Consider the following 11,208-nt stretch of genomic DNA (forward strand, 5'->3'; position numbering starts at 1 on the left):
AAACATCACTTTCCTCTGTGCATATTTGTTCTTATTGTCATTTGTCTTTCCCAGGGAAGCATCCAAGAATGAAAATTTCTGTAACTCAGAATAGCAATACTCAAACTTTCCAGAATGCTAGAATGAGATCAGATAGGTGATGAATTCTAATAACTCAACTTTTTAAAGATGTAAACAGAAAGACAAGGGCCCTTATGATGCCTCAATATTTATGAGAAGAAGCTTCCATTGCAAGCACCCCGGTATTTCCATTCTATGTGACCTGAAGAGCTACATAAAATAACTAGACAGGGGGAAAAAATGCTGCGAAGTGGTTATCGCTAAGTGGGAAATTACAGGCAACTTAAGTCTTTTATTTTCTTTCCCTAAGTTATCTACATTGAATGTGTACTACTTTCAGAATAACAAAAAACAGTAAAGACATCTAAAGATTGATGGTTACCACCATGGGGATGGGAAGGGGAGTGGGATGTGTAGATGTCCATGAGTAACCTTTGTCCTCTTTCCTACATTTTTGGATTTTCAAAATAATATGAAATCATGTTTTAATATATACTGTGAAAACTTTTTCTTGAAACATCATGCCTAGATCTGCAGAAAACATTAAGCTGGGGACTTCTGCAGAGTCACAGCGGCTCCTTGCTCTCCTAGACACACACACACACACACACACACACACACACACACACACACACCCTCAGCATTAGGCTATTATCTCTGGAGCAGATACAAAGTGAGGAAAACAGTAGTTGATCCTGCCAAGAGCTCAGCATACACAGCAAGCTGTACGCCAGGTCTTTTTGAGCCACTTGCTTCTAGAACAGCTGTATTTTGTTGACATTAGAATCCCTTTGGCAATGGGATGATGTAAACAGTCTGGGTGGGTGCCCCCAGCCGTCGGAGAGACAGAGATGTGGGAATGTAGCACATCAACTCCTGGCCACGAGCCACGTGCCGCCTGGGAACAGCTGACGGGGAAGGCTACAGAAGTCATGCGCCTGCTGGCTGGGCACTTGTCCAAGAGATCACTGCCGAAGGCCCCAGAGCCTTTGGCACACACAGCAGTGCTGTCCAGTCTAAGGAGCCTGGGGTTTGGAACTTGGCGATCCTGACTTCACATCGGCACTCCCCTGCTTACCCCTGTGCGGTCTCAGACAGTCACTTATCCCTGCACCTCTCAGGGCGTCCCTACACTATCTGCACCAGAATCACCCGGGGGGTTGCTGACAACACTGTTTCCTAGGCATCATCCTAAAGCTACTGAAGCTCAGTCTACAGAGTGATATACCAAGGAATCTGCAATACAGCAAGCTCACCAGGCGATTCTCATGCACTAAATGTTACGACTCATTGACTTCACCACATTGGGTATCAGTTTCTGCCTCTGTAAAATGAAGCCATTGATACCTTCCTCATAGCTTGTCTTGAGGATTAAATAGATGACATAATTGTACTCCCAGTAGGAACATAGTAGATGCTCAATAAATGGGAGGAGTGTATAATGGTCATTATAACTTGAGCTTCTCCAAAAGGATTCACAATCTGATGGCTTTAGATGAGGAGAAGCACTTTGTAAATATAGTGCTCAGTTTCTACCTGCCTAAAGGGGAATCAAAAAATGTCCCACAGGGCCAGACCAAAGCACGTTTGTTAAGTCTGGGTCCACACAGAGGGAAATGAACTTAATTCATTCTAACAGGATGCGGTGGGGTGGCTGAGGCACTTTTGACCTTCAGTATACCTCTGTGACTTAGAATCTGCAGCTTTAAATGTCTCTTGAGCACTGTGTCACATGAAGTTCTTTATCCTCTCAGCAATTTTGTGGGGCAGGGAGGTCAAGTATGATTAAGACTGCTTTACAGAAAAATTTGCTGACATCATGGTCACAGCTTTGTTTTGCTCACCTTGTCCAGCTGCTGATGTAACTCCAAAGACTTTCCTAAAATGTCATATTTTTTCTTGTTTTCATTGATGAAGTCATCGCAGAGGTGCCTGAGCTCCATGCACTTGGGTCTGATGGAGTCTGCTGCATAGTGATGGCTTTGGATGTGCTGGTCTCCAATTATGGCAAGCAGCTGGGCTTTTTCCAAGGGCTCCTGCAAAGCAAACATGCACAGCCAAGCATCACAAGCCAGGTCATGGGGAGGCTGTTATTTGCCTGACACTGTGTGCTCCAATCCTAGAGGGAGGCTAGGGAGATGCTGATTCAGGTTTTAGGCTGAGAGTCTGGGGCTGAGGAAGCTGGGAAAGCTCTTCCTTTCCCAAGAAGTCTGTCTTAGTCTGGGATCATCTGCACTCTGGAGAAAAGCAGGTCATTCATTCAAGTATTTGTTGAGTTCTGGGGTAGGCACTGAGGATATAGTGTTAATAGACCATAAATTTTCAACATGGAGAGCTCCCATATTAAGTAAATTATACAAATAATTAAATTATTATAATGTGATGAGTTCTAGGACAGAAGTGTGATACTGCACAGAATAGGAGACTCTGAATTCCACTGTTCACTAAATGGAAAAGGAAAAAGGAAAGACATGTGGCCCTGAGCGGAGTGGGGAAGGAGCTGAAGTTAAGAAAAGGTAGGAGTCAGGAGACTTAAGAAATATGTTCCTAACAGTCCTCCTAGCAAATCTTTAAGTCTGGGTGTGGTCCCGGGACCCCCGACACAGGAGCCAAGACCTGAAGTCAGGGACAAGCCATGCAGTCAGTACTTGGCTGGGAGGTTCGTGTAGCGGGAGGAAGCCACTGTGGCTGGAACAGAGGAGGAAGCAGGAAAGGAGGGGGAGACGCAATCAGAGGAGAAGGAGAGCGAGAGGGAGAGGGGCTGGACTGGGGAGAGCCTTGCTGCCACTGTGAGCACATTGGCTTTTACTCACTGTGCATGCAAAACACTGGAGGTTTTGAGGAGAGGGTCTTATGCATGAAAGAAAGGCTGCAGCTGTGAGGTCAAGAATGACAGAAAAGAGGCAGAGCAGGGGGACCAGTGTAGGGACCATGACAGTCAGCCGGGTAAAAGATGTGGCCTCAACAAGTCCGGCAGCCAAACGAGCCCCTGCCTCCATGCCTCCCCGGGATGCGCCTCCCAGGGCCATCCAGGCCTGAGCTCTCCTCTGGGCAGGCCCTTCCCTGACTGCTCTATCTAAAGCTACTCTCCACAACCCACCCACACAGGCCCTCTCCCCCACTTTGTTTTCATTTTCTTACAACACTTACCTCTATCTGAAAGTATCTTTGTTTACTTCAGTGTACAATTTCTCCCTCCCTTACCCACTCCCACCAGTATGTAAGCTCCATGAGAGCACTTAGTAGGCATCCTATAAACATTTGATCAATATAATGAATGAATGAATGAACAATATAATGAATGGATGAATGCAATAGATGATGCAGTCATATGCTTGGCTGGACTTGCATAAAACGATATTGATCTGTGAGTCAACACAGATGACTCTGCCACCGTCTCCATGAGCAGAGAGATCATACGCGTCCTGGCTAACCACAGTGAGCATCCAGGAAGCCACTCCCTAGATTAAATTTTTACAGGAATACTAGGTTTACAGTAACACACAGTGACAGACCAGGTGACGACAACGGGCCCCTCCCTCAATTTCCAGTGGTTCGTGGTTTCAACAGTCTCCAAACCACGCTCTCTTCCCAGTTAGTCATTCATCAAGCCCTGCAAAGCCCACATCCTTCTTCACGCCTTTTGAATTCTGAGTGCTTCACCCACTCCTTGTCGCTTTTTGTTCAGGCCTCCATGTTTTCTGACTGGGACAGCTGGCCCTTTTGCTCTCCTTCAGGCTGTGCTTCAAGTCACGCTCCACACTGCCGATGAAGCAGCAATTCCAATCCAACGTTTATCCTGTCTACATCACTCCTAAGCTTCAAGTACTTCCTTGCTCCCTACAGTCTTCAGGAGAAAGTTCAAGCTCCTGAGCACTGCATAGAAAGCCTTTTGTTATCAGGCTCCTACGTGTGCCTCCTCTTCCTCTGGTCCCCTCACACCCAGCCTCTGCTGTAACCAGACTAATGACCAGTCTGTAGTTCCCCAACTATTCAGGCAGCTTCAGACCTCCATGCCTTCTCTACCAGCTCTCCGTGCCTTGAAAGCCCCATCCTTCCCTCAACATCCCTGCCCCTGACCGCTCCACCTCCCACTGTGGACTCCTCTGGAGGTAAATCTAAATCACCCTTCGGAGTCCATCTTCCGCAGGAAACTTTCTCTAACTCCCTCATTTAATTCCGATGCCCTGCCTCTGGACTCCCATAACACTCTGTGTCTTTCTTGATCAGATCACACACTTCACTTTGCTGTGATCACTGATCTATTGTCCTCACTATGCCACAGACCCTCGCAGCTCTTACTCAACACAGGACATGGCACAAATTAGGTACTTAAGAACAAATGATTGTTGTGCAAAACAAAAAGGAGAAATAATTTACAAATCAAGCACTGGCTATTTAAGAGAACTCAGGGACAAATACCCAGTGCACTTGTTCTGATCAGCAAAGGCCCCGATGCACTGGTCACCGTTCCTGAAAGGAGGTTAGAATACTAATTCCTCAGGCTGTGATTTTGAATCATGTTGCTCACTGCTGTGTCCTCAGAACTTAGAACAGTGCTTGGCGTGGTAGGATATCAATAAATATTTGCAGAATGAATGAAGAATGAATGAGACACTCTTGCTAGAACTGCTCAGCCACTGCATGTTGAACCTATATTCTGCAGCACAGAGAATTGACCCCACTACCTCTGTGGTATTAGGACAACAGCTCACATTCAAGGAGACCTTACAACATGCTGAGCACTGTTCCGAATGCTTCCATGTTACAGCAGACCCTTTATGGTAGGTGCTGTTTTACAAAAGAGGAGTGAAGGCATAATGGCCCAAGGTGACGCAGGGGGGAAAGAGAAGAGCCAGGCTTCAAACCCGGGCAGCCTGACCCCAGAATCTGGCTCTGACCACCACACACAGAAAAATGGCTACACTTGTTCTGCCTAAGCTGAGAGACCTCATTTGGTTGATTAAACCTGTCTGACTTTAGTCAATAGAGAAGCATGAAAACTTCGCAAGAAAATATGTTGACATTTTTATTTTTTAAGTCTGACTGCCTACTTTATTAAGAATAGCATCAGTTTCTGGGAACAGGGAACTCCATCACAGGCTATTTCACAAGAACTGCGTGGCAGCCACAGTTTGCCCTGCACTTGGCATGTGGCATCTCACCCTTTGCAACTGTTCTTAAAACATCTGAGATTTTTGGAGGAAAGATAGGAGAAGTAGGTCCAAATGGATCTTGGGGAAAGATCCACATGTATAAGTTAGGAGCCCTCACTGGGTGGCTGGAAGATCACTCAACTCATTTTGTCTTCACAGGGACTCTATGAGGTAGGAATCATTATTATGCATTTTTCAGCCAAAGAAATATGTTCAAAAAGGCTAAGAAACTCAACCAGGGTCTGAGGGCCGCGTAGCTGGTGGTAGTTTTTAGAGCTGAGTCGTTCGAATCTGGTTCTGTTGGACTCCAAAGCCTGTATTCTCAGTTGGCCTCCCTACACGTGCTCTGGTAATTGCTGCACAACCACAACTATCAAATCTTTCAAAGAACTGGACTTTAAAAGCTCCACATCACAGCTTATTTTTAAGTCTCTACAGCTCCTGCTCATGATAAATAGGCATTAAAAACCTAAGTAAAAAAGTAATAGTGAGAAAGAAATGCTGAGATCTGGTGCTCTGATCACAAACCTTTCAGCTGCTGAAAATTCCAGGAGGCTGGATAGTCAAATTGCAATATCTAACGCAAAAATATTTATTATAACAGCTTATTTTTCTCCCAAGGACTCTACTGCTATGACGGATAACAGATAAGAATGTTTACTATGGAAGAAGATCGTGAGAAACAGTGATGCTGTCATATCAGGGAGCCCAGAACAGACCCACAGGTAATGGTGTAGGATGGAAGGTATGTATGGGGAAGAGGACCAGGTAAAACAAGGAAGGCACTAAGTTAATGGCTATTGAAACTGAGCAATAGATACATGGGAGTTCATTGTACTAGTCAATGTACAAAACTTATATACGCACACCAAAAAGTCATGTCTCCTCTCGCTAGATTATGTCCCTGGGAGGTTAATAATCTGGTTTCCATGCCTTCTTGGACAGAGTAATGTAACTGCTGACTCCTGGCCTTGTTGGGGAGGGCCAAGGCTGAAATCAGATTGGTTCTCCCTGCCTTCTGCTGGTCTGCTCCTTGCTAGTTCATGACCGAAGGCCCCAGCATGCCTCCCAGCCAGAAATCCTACAGCAACTTCTGCTTTTATAAGTAAGAGTAGGCTGAAATTATTGTTTCTCAGAATGCAAAAGTGAGCAATCGAAGAATTGCTAAACTCTCAAACTAAAACGAGATTGAAAAAAAAAAAAAAACAGGCTCAATTAGCATGCAACAGGAAAGTGGGAGTGAGTTGGCTCAGAGGTTACCCACGAGGATGATATCACTGCACAGAATAAGGTGGTAACAAACCGGAAATCAAGGTGTGGTTATGCCAGGAGGGAAGTTGACTCCTGAGAAGGGAATGAATGACAAACCTTAAGCAAGTTTTGACAGATTCTAGCCAGATATCACCTTGTTCCTTTAACACTTTACAGGGCAAATGGAAAGATTAGCCAAATCCTTATCATCTGAAAAAACAATGCCTCTAAGCAAAGATATACATTTCAAGGGTCGGTTATGATAAGATAGATTTGTCCAGTTCACCCAAAGGCAGAGAAACAGATCTTTAGAAGATAAGTAAAAAACAGGGTAAGCAAGGCACAAGATGGGTAACACCAACCCACCTGAGCTCATTTGCAGTTCCACTGGTTCAGGAACTTTGTCCATGAAAGATGGGTCATTGGGTTCACAGACTATTCCTATGTCCCATGACCACAGGTTGCACCCTAGCTCCAGTCAGCAATCTTTAAAGTATGTACCAAGGATCAGAAGTCCACAGAGGTGGGCAAAAGAGATAATGTGGATGCAGTCATGCAGATCTAACCCCAGTATTTAAAACACAATCCAGAGTGCCCTGCAATGGCTTCCTACTCCACTGAGAATAAAATCCAGTCCTCACACCATTGTTCCCACCTTGTTCCCACCCAGCTCACTATGTTCCAGTCACATGCCTTGAACTCACTAACTTCATCCCTGCCTCAAGACCCTGTACTTGTAGCTTCTGGGCCTTATGCACTGCTATCCAGATCTCAGGAGGTCTTTCCTGCCTACACTAGCAGAAGCAGCAGCCCCAGGCACTTTCTATTATATCCTGTTATCTTCTTCATACCACTTGTCATTATCTGATATTATTATTTATTTGGTTACTTTTTATTTATCTCTGTCTAGTAGAATGCAAGCTCCGCGAAAGCAGGATCTTGATTGTCTGGTTCACCACCATAATCACAGAACCAAAAGGCAAGGAATACCTGGTAATGAACGAACACCTTCCTGGTCAGTTGCTACCTTTGTGGTAGCTATGACCATGTTTTTCAAACCAAAAATAAAAGCACTGGGCTTGATGAAGCATAAGAACATAGTATCTACATTGAATAAGGAGTTCTTTTGAAAAGCAAAACTTAACTAAAATTACATAAAATTAGGACTATCTTGGAGAGTTTAAGACATACCTGATACATGAAGTTGTATTTTTTCATTGTTTGGTAAATGTTTCTGATGAGTTGTGCCTTTAGCACTAAAGTGTTTAGCTGTCAATGATCATTGATAACAGAAGTATTACTCACTAGGGAAGGATGGGGCTCCTGAGTGAAAGCCGGTGCACAGGTATGTTCAGGTGTTTGTACATGTGAAGAAGACCTCCTGCTCAGAATCCACAACTGAGAGCTCTTAACCAGAGTGGCCTTAGTTTACCTTCGTTACTGTTCTGTAGGGGAGTAGGTCTCTAGCTATAATATGCATGTCAATTACCTGGGGACCTTATTAAAATGCAGACTCTGATTCTGAGATGGGGCCAGAAATTCCATATTTTTAATAAGTTCTCACTCAAGTGACATCTATGCTGCTGGCCAGAGGATCACACTTTGAAAAGCAAATACCTAGTACTACAAAATTACCCTCTAGGAAACATGTCTTTGGATTAGGTTAGAAAGAAAGTGTTAACCATATAATACTTGGTCCCAAGAGACCAAAATATAGAGACGTTAATTAAAGAAAAGCAGCGAGGAACTTCTCTAGAAAGAGATGACTGGGCTCTCTTAAGTTATAATAAGCTGAATTTATGAGGACTTTAAAACAGAATCACTCTTAAATACTGACCTATGTGCAGATCTGGAAAACTGTTTCATTTTGTTAAGAGAATTGTGAAATATCTCTTTTTTTACAAGTCTGATATTTACGACTCTTGGGGTATGAGAAAGGAGAAAGCATTGCCAAATCCGTTGGAAACAGAACTAAAGGGGACCCATTTCCCCCTTTCCACTGTCTTGCTTGTTATAGAACTAGTTTCTTTTTTTCTGGTTTCCCCTTCTGAAGTTTTCCCTCCTACCACCAACCCCAGCCTACGCCCCCGCATCCGGGGCCCTGTGGGTAATGCACTCGTTGTACCTGCCTTCCTGCTGCTCCTCTGCTGGTGTTCGTGCCCTCAGAAGGGGCAGAGCTGCCCAGAGCTCTCACCCGACCTGAGCCTCCAGCCTCAATGGGGTGCTCTGGCAGCCTTAACAGAACCCTACACTGCAGCATCACTTATCATAGGTGTTCATGGGCACATCTCCTTGGGGTCCTGGGGTGGGAGTGGGGTAACTGACAGTGCAGAATCTGCGCATTCCTGTGTCCTTCAGCAACCTTCCGACAATAAGTGGGCATGCTCTGTCACTGCCCACAGTGACTACCTTCCGAGTCCACAAAAAATGGCAAAAAAACAAACCTGGCCTTTGCCTCCCAGTTTTTTGTATTCCTTAAGAAGTTGCTCCACACGCATGACACTATCTCCGATGTCTGTGAATTCTGCTTGCTCTGCCAACACATTGTCCAGGGCAAGCTTAACCTACAAGACACATTAGAACAGTCCAGAAATAAGCCAGTGAGCACCCACCTGGAGGTAGAGGTTTACTATTCTCTAAGAAAACTTGAAAATCCAAAAGGATTCAGGACCAGTGTATATGTATTACAGCTCATTCACTTTCAGATTAAGTAGGGGTTGGGGGTTGCCTAGACACATGTAGATGGAATATTAAAGCTACAGTGAACAGATTATCAATCAAAAAGGACGATGAACCATCACTGTAATACCATGTATGCCAACAGGAAAACTGGACTGTGGAACATGGCTATCCCGCAAAAAAAGTGGGAAGAGGATATCTGAGAGGAAGCAAAGATTTAAGGAGGGGGCTGGAATGGGGGAGGGCGCAGAGAGAAACCCCAATACTCAGAGTTCAAGGTAGAAGAGAGAACTGAAGGTCACTGAACCATAAAAGGAAGTTCTATTAAGTAAGAAAATAACACCTCACAAAAATTTTGTTCAAAGTGCTGTAGTTGCAGGCATTGATTAAGCTTCAGGTGATGCTCAGACCAAAACTGTCTAAAGGCTTTTTCTGTTTCATCCAATTGAACTAGTAACCTGTCAAGAAAGAATGAGAAAGTGACATTGTAGTTAACATTCATTTCCATAGGAGCCACACAGGCTCATGCAGATAACATCTATGTTTTCAGTCAGTATTTTAACTGCAGTCATGTCCTTATTATGAAGGTCTGTGTCATTTAATGACTTTCTCATGGTTCTGCTGGTTCCCATATTTCCCATTTTTCAACCAGGACATTCGAGAAAAAGATTTTACTTATTTATCTTTAGAGAGAGGGGAAGGGAGGTTCTCCCTTTAGAGAGAGAGAAAAAAGCAACATCAATGTGAAAGAGAAGATCAACTGCATGCAGCACTACCGAAGACGAACCCGAAACTCAGTCATGTGCCCTGACCTGGAATTGGACCAGCGACCTTTCGCTTTGCAGGACGACACCCAACCCACTGAGCCCCACCAGCCAGGGCTCAATCGGGACACGTTCAATGCTAGGCAGAAACTTCACTGCAGAGCCAGCTGCTGTGCTTTAAAACATGTCCTGGTAAACCTATCTTTGTGCCTTTTTTTTTTTTTTTTTTTTTTTTTTGATGAAGCACAGCACCCAGAGAAACTGTTATTTGGAAATGAAACTCAACCAATACTACCATCTCCCTTGAAATCCCTGGAATGACAGCTTTTCATAAGAGGAGGGAATGGCAATCTCATAAAAACAGCTCTGTAGCTGGAAGCCAGAAGGGTACCATCTTTTTTCCTTTGTTGTCTCAAACATTATTCTTTCTTGACCCTACCAAGGCTCAATAGTAGCTGTTCTAATCTGTCCTTGGTTGTTTCAGATCATCTAGTTCTATTTTCTCCTGAAAAAGTATACCCCACCTTCACTCACCTTTCCATGGTAGCAACATTCTCAAAGTCATTGGGATTGAGTTTGCCAGTGGGATTTTTGGTTGCTGGTTCTTGAATATAGGACAGCAATGTGGCCCCTTGCTCTCCAAGTAATTTCAGCTCATCCTAGAGAAAGAGAAATACAGTCTCTCTTATGAAAGAAATTCTTCGTAGATTTGGGGTAAGGAGAATGGTATATCAGTATATTTTTCACTTAGGAAATTAAATGCTAAAAAATTCAAGCTACAGATTTATAAAATTAATCAACTTATTCTTAATGGGTAATACATATACACAACACAAAATTTAAAATACACAAAAGGATATATACTGGAAAAAGAAAGTCTTTTGTCCACAGCCCATCCACTTTCTCGCTCCAAAAGCAACTGTTGAATTTTGTATGTTATCTCAAGCTGTTGTAAATTAAAAGCAAAATTAGTTAATAAAAACTAGTTCTAATCCGAGATAGTGGCCAGAAATAAGAAAATGTCAGATATTGAATGTTAAATGCTGGGAACTGCCATGCAATAATAATGTAATAATTGCTAGTTGACCAGGGAAAAAAAATTCATCTAGTCTTATCAATAAACACATGCCTCTTCTTCCACCTCCTTCTAAAACGTTTGGCAGAGGTGGGCAGCAATTTCAGTTTGAAGTGGAAAGACTCATTCTTCCAAGGCAACTCTATTCTGCTATTTTTACATGGAGACTACGGCTTTGCAATTGGAAACGATGTTAGGTTATCTCCTTCCAAATCCAATAGCT

General features: G+C 43.7%; 1 protein-coding gene across 1 annotated transcript in view; it reads right to left on the reverse strand.

The window, feature by feature from the left end:
- MCF2L2 (MCF.2 cell line derived transforming sequence-like 2) overlaps window positions 1-11,208 on the reverse strand; it is a 220,004-nt gene that overhangs the window by 125,460 nt on the left and 83,336 nt on the right. The window contains exons 8-11 of the mRNA XM_090286049.1: window positions 10,445-10,569; window positions 9,490-9,604; window positions 8,912-9,031; window positions 1,905-2,096 (exon numbers count right to left, since the gene is read on the reverse strand). Coding sequence (XP_090142175.1) covers window positions 1,905-2,096; window positions 8,912-9,031; window positions 9,490-9,604; window positions 10,445-10,569 — 552 coding nt within the window. The remainder of the gene's footprint in view (window positions 1-1,904; window positions 2,097-8,911; window positions 9,032-9,489; window positions 9,605-10,444; window positions 10,570-11,208) is intronic.

Source organism: Furipterus horrens, unplaced genomic scaffold (assembly GCF_987537825.1).
Source record: "Furipterus horrens unplaced genomic scaffold, mFurHor1.1.pri manual_scaffold_1, whole genome shotgun sequence".
In the NCBI taxonomy this organism is placed as follows: domain Eukaryota; kingdom Metazoa; phylum Chordata; class Mammalia; order Chiroptera; family Furipteridae; genus Furipterus; species Furipterus horrens.